Raw genomic sequence first — 16,236 nt, 5'->3', positions numbered from 1 at the left:
TGAAAATGGTTTAGCTGTCCGTATCTGGCATACTTCTCCCACTCTGTAGACCTAGACCTCTCTCTCTGGTAAACTGATACCATGCAGCCCTGCTCTGCTTATTTACCAGCTTACCAGGAAGGAGGAGCCACCAAGCAGCCCTCTTGGCTTCTCAGAGCCAGCCTTCTATAGCCCACATGGCTTTTGGGTATGACAGGAACTGTTAGGTAGCACCTGCAACAGATGTAGCATAAGACTATGATGGGAAGAGCTGGACTGCCAAGGGAAGAACTTGTAGACATCCTGTACGCTTCCCAACTTGGGCATCTCCACAGTTCTGGGCACTTGGCTTTCAATGCGGGTACCATCAAATTATAAACGAGATTATGTCAGAAAGTACGAGGAGGACCAGGAGGATGCATTGTCCTTGATCCTCACTTGATTTGCATATGGCTGGGTCCAAACTGGAATGGCATGGGGAGCAAATAAACTGTGGATTTAGGCCCAGATCCCTGTACTGGGGTGAATGTTTGACACTGTTCAGCGTTCTGTCCATCAATCATTCTTTTTGCAATTAATCCTCACCTGGACATGGCCACTAAGTTAGTTTTGAGGTCAATTGTGCTAAGGATAGCATATTAGAAACCCACCATAAAAAGTCAATCAAGACAAAGTGGTGTTGATTTAAATTGATTCACCCCATAGAGTGGCTCTGTAAGAAAATGTATTTTCTGATGGATCCCAGTAGCTGCCGGTTAGACCTTTTGCTAAAAACGACTGTAACATATGCATAAACTAGCATTACCCTATGACCTCATTCTACTTGCTCTGTTAGATTATTCCGCCTCATACGAAGTGATTACATTACAACACATGAGGGACTATTTCACATCAAAACACACAAGGTGATGGACGGAATGTTGCACATTGGCAAAACATTCACCCCCAGTCCCAGATCTGAGTTTAATCCATCGTTATTTTGCTCACAACGCCACCCCAGTTCAGACATGGCCATATGCAAATCAGTCTTGACCCTGTGCTTCATGGGAACAGTCCAGACAGAACTGCCAAGCCAGGTCTTTCCTGGACCGGAATCAAGCCTCCTAGGACCGATGTCTGGCTATCAGCCGTCTTCATCCAGGATAGCTTGACTCCAGTGGCGTAGTGAGCACGGGACCCACGTCTGGGGATACCCTTCCCACATAGGGTGACAGCAAAACACACAAGGTGATAGACGGAATGTTGCACATTGGCAAAACATTCACCCCACATGTGCAACATTCCGTCCATCATCTTGTGTGTTTTGCTATTCACCCTATATGGGAAGGGTATGCCTAGACGTGGGTCCCGTGCTCACTACGGCACTGGAGTAAAGCTATCCTGGCTGATGAAGGCTGATAGCCAGAAACCGGTCCTAGGATGCTTGATTCTGGTCCAGGGAAGAAATGGCTTGGCAGTTCGGGCTTGGATGTTCCCATGAGGCACAGGGCTAAGACTGATTTGCATATGGCCATGTCTGAACTGAGGTGGCTTGGTGAGCAAAATAAGGATGGATTAAAGCTAGATCTGTGACTGGGGGTGAATGTTTTGCTATTGTGCAACATTCCGTCCATCATCTTCATATCTCAGAAATTCACGGAATCCTCACACACTAAATTATTGATTTCATAGATGTATTGTACACAGAGAGGAATTGTTTTTGTTTTTTCACAGCAACATCTATTTGAAAAACTTTAGTTGGCAAAGTAGTCCAGACCAATTGGATTTGCTAATGCCTGTTTAACTCTTGACAGTTGGCATTTTTCAACCCTGGAGCAGGAGAGGCCTGGTGACCAAGCTCTACCAAATGTGCTTTTAGTCAAAGTTTACAGTTTTTTAAGTACAATTGTTGTAGACGTGATTTACAATCTAAAACCGGATTTAAAATTATTATTCAGTAGCATTTCATGGAAAGGACCTATCAAAGCCCCCTTTGCAACATACACATATAACACATAATCCTGCGTCAATAGAGGACTAGACAGGTAAGATTCTGATGAGCAATAGTGCTTAAACTGTTGTTTGAAATATTAAATCTAGCCTGTCTGATCCTAGGTGCAATGCTGAACAAAATGGAGTTTACACATAAGGTGGTCATGGATGGGCCGGAAATACCCATGCTGGGTACAAGCTCCCTATATTGGCTCAGAAATCGCAAAAACAGACAATATCCCTTTTTTATTACCAGGGTTTTCTGTAACGAGACAGTAACTTTGATAAAAAATAAACATGTGGGAAAGTGCAGACCTCCAGCATCTCGCAAGAGTGACTGCCAAACCCCTCTCCATCACAGAGGAAGAGTGAGAGAGCAAGGCAGCACCAACTTGGGAATTTCGTCGGTGAAAGGACCAGTTTCTCCCTGCAGGACTGTGCACCACCACACACAAGGCGTAGACGGTGCATATCAGGGTCCAATGCAATGCCAAGGCGCCTGTCCCTGACCCTGGGTATGCTGAGGAGGTATCTACGGGTAAATGAAAAGGTTTCATATGTGGGGGGGGGGGCGAGGGGATGAGGAGGCTCTACAATGCTCTGTTAGCAAAAAAGTGAACCCGGACAATACTATAGTCCAGACAGAAAATGAGCATAACGTCCATGGCACAAAGATCCTTCTTCTGCATCAACACAACAATTCTAGATTCTGATTCCCTGATTCCCAGGCCTGATTGGTCCTGATTCCCAGTCCTGATTGGTTAAAGGATACAGAGCGGTGATGCCCCAGTAGGCCACGCAGATGACCAGCAGGACGAAGGTGAACAGCGGATACAGGAGAGAAGACATGATGTGGCCAATCGCCCTGCAGGAAAGAAGAAATGTACAGGAGTGAGAAGCAGACATCCGTGAGAAGCAGAGAGCATCAAGGCATTTGTGAGAAACAAAGTACATCAAGGAATAGTTCCTCAGTGGGTACACCATGCAGGAGAAGGTGCTAGGACAGCAGCAGTAGACCGACAATGGTAGATTGTTTAACCGAAAAGCCAGATCTTCAACGGGAGAGGGGGGGGAAGGGGCGGGCGGGGTTACCCTTTCGCAATACTAATCCAGCACTTGGTCCTACCTTTACAACATTTAGTGTTTCAGCTCCCCCATATTCCCAGAAAGCCTAAACTACCAGGCCCCAACTATCCCTATTAATTGCCTTGAAACGTTGCAAGGAACTAGCATTTGAAACACTGACCTGACTGACTCATTGCGTCATTTTTGTGAGGGAACAATAATGCAGAAGGTTGGCTGCAGCAGAGATGGTGACCTGGTCTACAAGATGAGCAGTGATGCTGGTTGTGATGGCTTTGTAAATAATGCAGCTGGTTTTGAAGATGGTGCGGGCCGGCAAAGCAAGTCAATGGAGTTCCATCAGGATGGGGGTGACATGACCATATTTCCTCAGGCCCTGGATGAGATGTGCTGCTGTATGTAGAATGCCAATAAGGGCCGTAAGTGTGGAGTTTTGGAGGACATGGAGAAGGCCAATACCGCCACAAGAGCACAAGGGCTTTAACAGCAGTTCTCATGTCGCTTTCTGGAAGATACAGTTTGAAGTTCTTTAGAAAAGTGCTGGTACCAGGCTATCTTTATTTATTTGCCAATCCGTTCCTTGAAGACTATGGTTGGTGTCCATGGTGAATTCAAATGGCTTGGAGTTAAGTCAAAGCCAATCACCAATGTGCCCAGCATTAAAGCGGCACTGTGATTGGTCTGAGTGCCGTGGTTTGGCGCTCAGACAGGGAGTGGGAGCCTGTGCATGTTCTCCACCCAGGCTGTACAATACAGCCTGGTGGAGAACATGCTAAGTGTGCATGACTGTTTGGTCGGTCAAAGACGGCTGGCCAAACCGTCATGCGCACTTAGAAAGTGCCCACCACTCTTCCCTCTGCTGTGTTGGTAGCCCAGCTCCGCTCCGCCCCTACAGAGTACTTACGGAAAAATAAAATGATGATAACAGTGTTATTATAATTTTATTTTTCCTGTGGGGCAACGCTCCTCCACCTTAACGTAGAAGCCGCCACTGAGGTGTCGGGGATCTTTTGGGACCTGGAGGGGCTCATGTGAACAAACATGTGTTGGTTGCAAAGGGAGGAGGAGAACCAGGGAAGGGTATTGCCAGTGAATCCATTTGAGACTCCAGAGCGTATGTTGGGGAGATGAGCGACTGTGTCAAAGGCAACTGAGAGGTCCAGCAATATCAGGAGGCGGGGGTCATCTTCATCTGTGGTGAGGGAGGGATCTTCTACAATGTGTAAGTTAGCAGACTCCAGGCTGAAGCGTGATCTAAAGCCAGACTGGTAGTCATGCAGAAGATGATTAGAATTAATGTACAGACAGGATTAATTCCATCTATTAATGACCTAGAAGAATATGGAGGACTTTTAGTCTTCAAAGCAAATTGGCCTAAGTAGACTATCTTTCCAATAAACCCAAAGTCTGACATTGAGATCACCTCCATATTTAATCACCCATTAATATGGGAGCCCAACATGTTTGATATCTGGGGTGCAGATAATCAAGAAGTAGTGGGATATCATTGAGGGCAACAAAGGAAGTCAGGACAGCTTCTGTTCGAGGAAGACCCTACCACTCACGGCTATTGGCAGAACAGCACCGTTGACGATGGTGGTCCTACCAAGGGTCCTATGTTACTTTGCTGATTTACCAGTCCAACTGCACTACATATGTTTATGGAAATATAGAACATTATGATAGATTTGATATGAAAATAAATAAAAGTGAGTTGAATTAAATGAGAAAACAATGGTCGAGAGACCTTGATAATGAATCAGAGGTCTAGGATTATACCTATATATATATATACCTCAAAAGTATCTTGGAATGCCAGATTTGAGCTCCCTCCTTTTAATATGCCACAGAGGACGCATCTTACCTCAGAGATGTATTCACTGCTTTCAGCTGTATGTCCAACAGGGGAAATGAAAGAGCAGTTTTTTGGCACATACAATGGTCATGCCAGGTCATAATGGAGTATGGAAACTCATGACCACAATACACACAAAGGTAACTGGAAAACAAACCACCACCATGAAGGCATTTCTCATAGACCTGATGCCATGACCTAAGAGTCAAAAAGCAGCATGTAGATTCATAGATTAGTACTGCTATTGGCTAAGAGGAGAGGCCATGTACTGGAAACCACATAAACCTCCTGATATCAGTAGATGCAGAAGAAAGTAGGGATGTGGTCAGACAAGAAGTCACCGCACTGCATGTGAACAAGAATTCAGGCAGAGGAAATCAGTGAGTGGTCCAGGCTTGGGACAATCCAACAGTGCAATGTGAAGCCCAACTGAGCAAAAGACAAGGATGAGTAAAGGAATCAAGAAGAGAGGCCAAGATAACAAAGAGCTTTGACATTAAAACAAGTTAAAGAAGAAGCATTAGAGGTAAGATTGATGCTCTTCCTGCACAAACCAGGAAGATGAATTACTTATTCACTATATTACTTATTTATTTATTTATCTACTACCAACTTGTAAATGTTTTCCATCAAAAACGGAGAGCCTCCGTAACAGCCAGAAGAAATGAAAAATCAAACAATATTCGCCAAACATGAGACCTAATACAGCGCCCACACTGGTTTGAGATACCAAGCTACCCTTTGAGACTGTGGGGGGTGAGCTACACTCATGGAACCGATTCGTGTGTACCCTTTTCCATTGTTTTACAGATATGGTGAGCTCTTGTGTACAAAAGCAGGCTGCCACGTGGTGCTTGCGGGGGTGGGGGTCAAGCCTGGGACAGGGCTGAAAGCAGGACATGTAGCCGGATGTTTACAATAAACCAGACCTTAAATACTAAGCCTCTTCAACCTCAGGTTAAGAGGGCTGCGACCCAATGGACAAAGAGAAAGGCACCCATGATGGTGCATCTGCCCCCGCGGCAGACATCAGCACCAGGCATGCGAACACAGCACACCTAGAGAGAAGGAAAGAAGAGAGCTGTGCGGCTGCAGGGTAGTCCATCACTACTTACTTGCTAGCTTCCTTGATCAAGGCGATGGCGATGAGGATTCTCTTGCGGAGGAAGAGAAGCAGCAGGAGGAGGATTACTTCAATCACAGCCAAAATGATCACTGTTGGCAGGAAAACGACATGAATCAACTCAAATACGGTGAGAGAGACAAGGCCCCGGGGTATTCGTCTACTAAACCCTAAGATGATTCATGAAAAACTCACATCTGGCCATTCCCGCTTCAAATCGAGCTCAGTTCTAACCTATGTCCCTTGTAGATATTATGCCTGCCACAAGACTCCCCTCAGGAACATTGCCATTCCAAAACACATGTCATTCGGGGCTCCAGCATCTGCAGTATACTCCATTAAAATCTTGACAATCTAAAGCACGCGGTTGACAAGGAATGAACCTAAGATTTATTCTTAACCCCTTCCCTGCTCATGACGAGCTCAGCTCGTCATGAGGCACAGTTGAGCTGTGCTGATGACGAGCTCAGCTCGTCAAGTATAATGGGAAAGCTCACAAATAAGCACAGGAGGGGAAAACCCATAGCAGCCAAGGTGTTAAAGTGGAACCCTTACAAAACCAATGCCCGTCAGATTCCTCAGTTCAGGTCTATGTCTTACCCCAGTCAAAGAACTTGCATCTTGGCCATTTCTATTCCAAAAACTGGACATTTGTAGCACCAATATCTCTCTTATTCCTTTTAAAAGGAATAAGCCAGACCTCTCATCTACCCACATTCCCAAACATATGGAGGCCAGAGATTTAACTTCAGCATGAAAACTAATGGTCATCAGCGACATTGCACCTGACCTTTTTTCACGTTTCAAAGCCCATGGCTCACAGAAAGCAAAGTTCAGATTGTTTACTAGTACCAAACCAAAGGCCATTAGAAATTTTAATTTGGCCGACTGCAGCATGAGCACTGTAGCTATAAGACAACTTGCATCTGGCCTACTCCCCAAGTATAACAACCATTGTCATCAGGCGACTCGCATTTCCCCGTTTCCAGTATGAGTACAACAGACATCAAAAACTCTCAGTTGGCCAACTCTCATTCATGATAACTATGATCATCAGGGAACTTGCATCTGCCCTATGCCTACTGTGATGCCCACGACCATCCACTCCTTAGCTCAGACATAGTGTCAGTCCAGTAACTAAGGTCCTAAGAGTGCCATCTCTCTATAACCATTGAACCTACTAGAAAGGTCACAGTAACTAGAGAACTCAGAACTGTATTTACATTCGGGGTTTCTCATCTAAAATAGTAAGAGTTGCAACATCTTTATAACTGCCTATTCTGATCCTAAACAGAACAAGACTTGCAGACCTCACATCAGCTCTCCTTAGTACGAAGGATTGTATCACAAACCTTCACTCCACTCTCCTGTCCGGTTCTAACGGAACCCCATTAGGGCATAACTGCATCTCACACCAGACCATGGCACGTGTCCATCTCACACCTGATGGCACATTCATGCAGCTCACACATTCTTCAACCTCTCGCCTGTTGTTAAATTCCTGTACCTCACATTAGGGCATTCGTCAACTTTATACCGGCTTGTAAGTTCCTGCAGCTCACACCATATCAGTGAATTCCTGCATCGCACACCAGATCCGGACACTACTCCACCTCACGCTTGATAGTAACTTCCTGCAACTTACACCAGATCCAGGCATTCATCCACCTCACACCTTATAGTAAATTCACCAGGAATTTCCTCCACCTCACCTGATTATAATCGTCTGCATCTCACACCTGATAGTGAACTTCTTCATCTCATAGTAAATCAGGGCACTCCTCCGCCTCACACCGGATGATAAATTCCTGCGTTTCACACCAGATCAGGCCATTCGCGCAGCTCACATCTGGCCAGGTGACTCCCCACAGGTCAAATCAGGTCATTGCAATCCTGTAGATCACACCAGATCATGGCATTCTTGCAGCTCATACCAGACAAATGAAAGGGTAAAGATGCCTTCAAGGGAATTTGTTTTATACGTATTTAGTAACTTAGATTCAATTTGCGAGGATGAATTAATAATCCTTTTTGAGAACGAATCGAATACTGTTGATTTATAATTCAATATAAACACTCTGTTTTGAAAGGACACAACATACAAACAAAGACACGAGGTGTATTGAAAAAATATATAGTTTTATCAAAAAATCATTAGAGTGAATAACTTCATATACAGATGAGTGAACAAACAAAAATTAGGCCTGTGGGTACACACATAATTAAATTAATACGTGACTCAACAGAACCTAAAGAGCACCTATCCCAGAGCACATTGAATAAAACAAGACAGGGATAAGATGTACGGTCGACGTTTCGGTTTCCTAAGAGTTAATTGTAGAACCCATCCTCAGGACTGCTGACAATTATGATCTGTATAGAGGTATTGTAATCTGAAAATAAAAATATTTACAGTTACAAAACTACACTGACTATATTCATTACACCTTGGTGACAAAACAAAAATACTAACGACATTTACAATACAGTGACATGGAGAACTATACAACATAAGGAACATTGCGGACCTAGAGTTCATTTTCTTATAAAAACATTTCACTATTCACATATATACATGATGTTTAACTTAAACAAGACCTTGCATAAATCAAAAGATTGTTTCCACATTTTGTCATTAAATAGTAAGTCATTGAGTTGACATACAAGGGATTTATGGTACTGTAACTTTGTTGCTGTTACTCATTCAAAAGAGATAGCTTTTAGAGGTTCTGTATTTATCAATATCCTATATTTCATCGAAATGTATAAGCACCTAATTGTGCCAATTTAGAGACTCATAATCATTCTTATGATTTATAGTCTGAGCATTTCCGTTTTCAATGTAGACAAAGGTAAAAAGAACATTTTAGTAGACAATTTCTTTAGGTTATCATGCGGAAGTTATATGAAACCATATTGAATATATATCAATTAGCAATAACTTCGCTACAGCTATTGGACTGTGATGGCATAGGAAGGGACAAGATCTAATATCACAATAAAAAAGGTTACCTGAGTCTAGGTATCATGGATAGTATATGGGATAACTCAATTTCAATTCAAAAATAAAATTTGACAGTGATTTACCTATTTGATGTATTTTGTACCTTCTTTACGTTAGGTACGTTTCGTAGGTTACACTGTGTTAAGGTAACTTACTGAAGTATATCTTCTCTTGATTAACTGAAACATAAAAGATCGAAGATATTGAAACCGCCAATTTATAAGGCTGGTTAAAATACCTATCATATGATTCAATGACATACCTGTCAGTCATTCATGTCTTGAGTAAAGTCTTAACTCCAAATCAGACCCAATCTGCTAAGGATGCAGGAAAAAATCGTGTCTGATCTTAACATATGTAGAACGTAAGTATCATGGCTGGTATTCAAGTAATCATATGACGATAATCTAGAAGATAGTAAGTAGTATCAAAGCGTCAGTATCTCAATGGCCCAAGAAAGTCAAACTATGTAGCATGATTTGAGGTTGTAGCCTTACCTTTTTTATTGTGATATTAGATCTTGTCCCTTCCTATGCCATCACAGTCCGCATGATAACCTAAAGAAATTGTCTACTAAAATGTTCTTTTTACCTTTGTCTACATTGAAAACGGAAATGCTCAGACTATAAATGAGATAAGAATGATTATGAGTCTCTAAATTGACACAATTAGGTACTTATAAATTTCGATGAAATATAGGATCTTGATAAATACAGAACCTCTAAAAGCTATCTCTTTTGAATGAGTAACAGCAACAAAGTTACAGTACCATAAATCCCTTGTATGTCAACTCAATGACTTGCTATTTAATGACAAAATGTGGAAACAATCTTTTGATTAATGCAAGGTCTTGTTTAAGTTAAACATCATGTATATATGTGAATAGTGAAATGTTTTTATAAGAAAATGAACTCTAGGTACGCAATGTTCCTTATGTTGTATAGTTCTCCATGTCACTGTATTGTAAATTTCGTTAGTATTTTTGTTTTGTCACCAAGGTGTAATGAATATAGTCAGTGTAGTTTTGTAACTGTAAATATTTTTATTTCCAGATTACAATACCTCTATACAGATCATAATTGACAGCAGTCCTGAGAATGGTTTCTACAATCAACTCTTAGGAAACCGAAACGTCGACCATACATCTTATCCCTGTCTTGTTTTATTCAATGTGCTCTGGGATAGGTGCTCTTTAGGTTCTGTTGAGTCACGTATTAATTTACTTATGTGTGTACCCACAGGCCTAATTTTTGTTTGTTCACTCATCTGTATATGAAGTTATTCACTCTAATGATTTTTTGATAAAACTATATATTTTTTCAATACACCTTGTGTCTTTGTTTGTATGTTGTGTCCTTTCAAAACAGAGTGTTTATATTGAATTATAAATCAACAGTATTCGATTGGTTCTCAAAAAGGATTATTAATTCATCCTCGCAAATTGAATCCAAGTTACTAAATACGTATAAAACAAATTCCCTTGAAGGCATCTTTACCCTTTCATTTTAACTACCCAAGCCCTCAAGGGTATTTTTGGGTCGCTCACTTTCTGTAACTCATACCAGCCAAAGGCATTTCTCCATCTTACACCTGAGCACGACAATCCTGCAGCTCTGACATGACCCAAATTCCTGCACCTCACACAGTATCATGACATTTCTGTAGGACAAGCCCTGTAGCTCACACAAGAGCAATCCGCTCCCTATGATCTACATGGACAGTATAACACTACCTATAGTATATATAACCCAAACAAGGTCCTTTGACAACAATGCAGATCAGTGAGGCTCTTACAAAGAGTCATTGAGATTTTTCAGACTCACAGAATGCCAGCCAGGTCTCTTTGACTTTAAGGTATGCAGCGACGTCAGTCGTAAACTGGAAAGTAGGCATGGATGCCCCTTTCTGGTTAAGTGTGGCGTACTCCATGTAGCAGTAGTAAATACCTGTTGGAATGGAGACAAGTGAAAACATTTAGAGCCCACTGTGCAGCCACATGTCACTCTGCACACGCCAGGCAATCCCCAGACCCGCAATAGTTTTGCTTCGATCCCTCGCTCCACGAGTGTCATCAAAACACAATAATCTTTCTTGCATCTACTTTCTAGGTGGTTAAGTGCCTTAATACTTTTACGCTTTTGTGGGAGACAGCACAGACAAAACCCATCTTCTGCAACTCCGGTTCTTGCCTCCATCTAACAAGTACTTTCTAAGGTGAGGGACATTCGAAATCCAACATATTTAGACTACTGTTATGGTAAAAAAAAAAAAAGAGGCTGCTTGCACACAGCTTGGCCTTGTGGAATGACTGTAAAAGAAGGACTAAATAATGCAAACTCAATTACAGGTTGAGCGGAATTGTTGGCCCCCTCGTAAGCAGTTCCGTTCTCCACCCTTCCACTGCTGCAGGGGGTTTGTTGGTCCTGGTCATTATAATTCCTCTTGTGTTGGAAAGGTATTGACCCCTTGTGCATCAGGAGATAGTTCCAAATAAAATCTTTTCTAGACAAAAAGGCTGCCTCTGCTTGCTGTCCTAAGGGGAGGGGAGTACATTCATTCTTCCTCGTACAAAACATTTCCAGCTCGTGGGGAGACTGGCTGATTGGAAATGGGGCACTTGATACCAGAAATATGGAGGAGTTTGGGGGGACCGCCAGATGTCTACTCTTTGGAAGATTCTTACACATCCGATAGATTGATCAATGCCTCTCCTAAATAAATTACACTATTGCGGATTGCGTCTCTAAAACCGCTCCCTGATAGTAGACTTGGAGTGATTTACTCTGACACCTAACCATTGAAGAACAAAGATTGCTTTGCTGACGTGATGCTAGACCTCCTGAGCTGTGAATGATTTTAGAGAAAATCATGTAATTAGGGGTACAGGGAAATATACATCTTCCTGAGACTCCCACCAGGTACCATGAACACGTTAGTGAGGCAGATTTGAGACCGAAAGGAAGGAGCCCGTACTGGTATTTGTAGGAAATTGGGTTCATATTTGGGGTAGGTGATCGCCCCCACACAAAAAATACTCACAACGATTGTCAGGGTTAACCCTTAAAGTCATTAAGTGAACCTGAGCTCAACCCCTAGTAACTATAGACCAGAGCAGAGAGGCTTAACTTAGGGCCATGTTTAGAGTATTTCTGCAGTACTAAAACAGTAATTTAGTCAAAACACTCAGCAATAAATATCCAACACTGGACTCCAAAATTTGAGTCATATATAATACCCAAAATGACACCACAATGATAACATCCAATAAAGGTAACCAAAGATATGAATGTTTAAAGTCTTAAGTAGAAATAGCACCAAAAAGCACGAAGTGCCAATGATAGTCAATGGTCATGGTAGACAGGGACCTAGGAGCAATTTGAGGCCTACTGCAATACAGCTCTGGTCGCAAAGTTTCCCAACTTTCTTCTGCTGCGCCAACGACCACAGGGTTACATTTCCAAAGCTTCTCAGGACCTCAGAGGAGGGCACTTGGAGCACCTTAGGGTATCAGGCAGAGGCCAATAGCAAAGTTCAATCCAGGTCAATTTGCCACTGGTGAGCTTGGCATTTAAAAAAAAAGGACTCGAAGTTAGAAGACCCAAGAGATCAGTCAACTGACCCCTGAGATGACACTTCGTGTCCTAGGTACAACAAGAGGTAATCCAGTCCTTCTGGGACCCTCTCAGGTCCACCCTTCGTCTGTCCTCTCATAGGTCCGGAAAGTGTTTTGATGAGGCACCTTGTTGTGCCACATTTATGCCTGACATCAGCTTTACCCGTGAGGAGAACTGCTGGGCACTCCCCAATCAATGGGTAAAAGTTCACAGGGGCAACCCAATGCACTTTTTCCTGTGGTTCCTGTACGCTTTAGTGTAGGCCCAAAATGTTGTGTGCCAGATGGCGAAGGTCAGCCTTTTACATGCTCCTGGGAGGAATTTCACACCTCATTCAAGGCTGAGAACAGGCAGGTAGTTAGCACAGGATAATCTTAATGCAAATTAACTTTCTGACAGCTCAGGTAGTTCAAGGGTAACTTTTGACAAGTTTTCTTTCCTTAATATTCATAAAAAAATCTGACTTTCCCATTGACTAGGATGTTTAACAAAAAATCTATTTAGTGGTTTTAATATTTTTCCAGCTGGCCCCTCTACTCAGTTTGCAGCATTAGCATTTAATCTGTACTCTGGTTTTCTACATAGGACGGGGAGGCCTGCCACAGTGACAATCGTTTTTTGGACCTTGTCAGTGTCAGGACATGGTAATATTAATTTCCTACCTGTCCAACTTTTAAATACCATGCATCCTGCTTTGTGAACTTTAAGGCCTACTTAGGGGTGATGTATTAACGTTTAAAAGGGAGAACTTTACCTGTCAAGAAGGCTTATTGTGACTGGTTGCACTGAAGCTTTTACACTGCATTAGTCAGGCTACACAAGATGGGACTGAAGCCATGTCTGTGCTGCCACTATAGTGGACAGCACAATATGCGTAGCAGTCCAGAAGCAGCATTTAACTTTCAGGCCCTGTGTGCATCTTCTACACCAAATACTACAGCATTCCAGGCAAGTTAAATGTTCTAGTCAGGAATAAGCCAATTCAACCATTTGTAAAGAGGGAGAATAGACACTTTGCCCCAAGCTAACAGGGGCAAAATGAACAGAGTACTAAAGTCAGCAAAAATAGTGTCCAGAAAAATGTGAACAATATGAGGTGACCAGGCAGAAAAGGTGGATTTCTTACACATGGCGCCACTGCAAAGAGCTAGGATAGAGTAATATATCCATTGATAGATTTCTTTGTTCAGGTGATAGAACATGGATAATTCACTGCTTCTACCTGGTCAGGGGAATGCCTGGAAAAGAAAATGTGCTAATCAGGAATAAGTCAATTTAACCATGTTTAACGGGGAAGGAAAGACACTTTACTTCTGGTTAGCTTGGGGTGCAGTGCTCAGAGTTCTAAAGCCAGCAAAAATACTGTCCAGAAAAAGCCAAAAATCCGAGAGACAATACAGAAAAAGGCACATTTCCCTACAGTAGTGAACATTTCCCACCAGAAATCTTTGAAATTTCTGATGTTTCTGTATGATGGTGTTGTAAAAATATGGATCCTGATGCTCGCTCTCTGGCACTCATCCAGTCCTAAAGGTGGAGTAGTGGGTAAAATTGATGCAAGGCTAACATGCAAAACTTCTGTTTTTTTGATCGCTGATCAGGATATTCAGGCTTTGGTCCCTGCTTTGGAACCCCAGGAATATATCCTCTTTTGTTTTTGGGAGCGGTGCGCCATTTCCAGTGCCTTTTTTATCAGAAGGGTTTTCATCTCCAGTTGTAGTAACTTTTGCCGGTATTGAGATATTTTCTTTGGAGCAACTGAGGGAGAAGAATAATGAAACCTCAGAGATTAACATTTTTACACAATATTCAGCACCCATCTTTCTTCTGTTATTTTCTTCCACTCTTCCAGATGATTGTTGATGCTTCTCCGTGAGTGGGAGCCACTACTTGGCGGGTTTTCCTGAGGCAGCTGGGGCTTGATGGCCGCCTCTTCCTTTTGCAGACTTCCAAGACAGCTAGTTATCCTGAGGGGCATAAACCACCAGGTAACACAGATCATAGGGTTTGTACAGGTGTTTCCTGTATTGTTTCCTTGTTCTCAAACACCACATCTTTGAATGTCTCCATTTGAGCCTCCATGCACTGCATCTCATTGTCCAGATGGGCTCTAAAGAGATTGGGTGCAGAGAATGGTAGGTCACTCCCTAACCGTATCATTGGGCAGCCAAATCAGCGGACTCTGCAGCAGCACTACTTATTTGATTGGATACCATCATCTCAAGTGCAACACCTCTTAAAAGACCTGTCTGTCCTCATGAAGGAGTTTATCTTAAGAGTCTCCTTCAGGGATCTGTCATGAAGCCCAAGCAGGGCAACAGACCTCGCCATTTTCATGGCAGTTGCAAATGTGCCAAAGTCCTTTCTCCGCACTCCATCCATTTTCTTACTCGCCTTTTCAGGAGGCTCCATTGAGGATAGAGAGTTGAGTATTTCCTCATACTAGAGACAATTGTGGAATCTAAAGGAGAATCTGCTCACAAGACAACATGCCTTTTTCTGGAGGCTTATATTTAGTCAGCAGGTGCTCTGGTGGGGCATCCTCTGGACTGCGGTTAGGAACAGACCAAAGGAAGAAAGGTCTTGCAGTGGAAGGATGATGAAGGGTTTTGAAGTTATCTGAAGCCTTCATCTGTATAGTTGGGATGGGTATGTCAAGTTTTGTAGTACTTCTTACCATGACTTTCTTGAAAGTTGTTATCTTATCTGTTGTGAAAGTCCTCAGTCGAGGCGAGTCAGACAGTGTTGGCTAATATTGTCTTACACTAGAAAGAGAAGAAAGCGCTGAAGAGCATGTATGTCACAGAGATCTTGTGCGATGAAAGGACCTTGATCAGTGAGCGGATCTTGAACAATGTGATCTTGAATGCCGGTGGTAAATAGAGCAATAACTTGAGGACCTTGAATGGTGATGTCTCTCATGGTGAGGATTCGTAGAGCATCTCCTTGGAGGTCAAGATCTTCTAGGTGTGCTAAAAAGCTTAAGTGGAGACACAGGAGCCTCAGTATGTGGAGATTGAGGTATTAAAGTTGGTAAAGGAGGCTGCACTGATTGAGGTACCTGAGGAGGTATATAAGAGACTGATATGGTAGGTAGTAGAACCCAGAGGTCCCTCTGCTCTTGAGAAGGAGATCTGAGAGCAGAGGAAGAAGAATACTGGCAAGAAGGCCGGTGGCGGCGAAAATGTATTGGAGAAGTCTGAATCTAGAGAACTGTCAAGATTAGGGTTTATATGACATCCCCAAAGGGTAGAGCCGACAGTCGTCCTCATGTTCGAACCAAAGTACAGATTAATTTGACATTGATTAGAAACCTTGGGAGGGATAAGACAGTAGAGACACTGGTTCAACTTACCTGGAACAACAGCCTCTCAGAAATAACCACTCTGTAATCTTGATAAACAGTAATACTAGACTCTTGTGAATAACCAGGAGAGGATTTGGTGTAATGGCCTGAGCTGCTGCATTCTGAGCCGGTAGGAATCAGGTTCCAGTCTCTGCATCGGCGTCAACATCCTGTGATTTTGGGCAAATCTCTTAATTTCACCAGGCCTACAATTCAGCGCCTTGAGACCCTCATGGGTGATCTGCGGTGCTTTACAAATCC

The 16,236-nt window shown here is 42.8% G+C and overlaps 1 protein-coding gene across 2 annotated transcripts in view; it reads right to left on the bottom strand.

Annotated features, from left to right (window-relative positions):
- SLC44A4 (solute carrier family 44 member 4) overlaps window positions 1-16,236 on the bottom strand; it is a 306,503-nt gene that overhangs the window by 42,958 nt on the left and 247,309 nt on the right. For both annotated transcript variants that reach the window (XM_086924585.1, XM_086924586.1), the window contains exons 11-13: window positions 10,839-10,961; window positions 6,004-6,103; window positions 2,723-2,815 (exon numbers count right to left, since the gene is read on the bottom strand). In XM_086924585.1, the coding sequence (XP_086780711.1) occupies window positions 2,723-2,815; window positions 6,004-6,103; window positions 10,839-10,961 (316 nt within the window). The remainder of the gene's footprint in view (window positions 1-2,722; window positions 2,816-6,003; window positions 6,104-10,838; window positions 10,962-16,236) is intronic.

This window comes from Lissotriton vulgaris, chromosome 5 (genome assembly GCF_964263255.1).
Source record: "Lissotriton vulgaris chromosome 5, aLisVul1.2, whole genome shotgun sequence".
NCBI classification, from domain to species: Eukaryota; Metazoa; Chordata; class Amphibia; order Caudata; family Salamandridae; genus Lissotriton; species Lissotriton vulgaris.
This window is presented reverse-complemented; position numbering and strand designations above follow the sequence as displayed.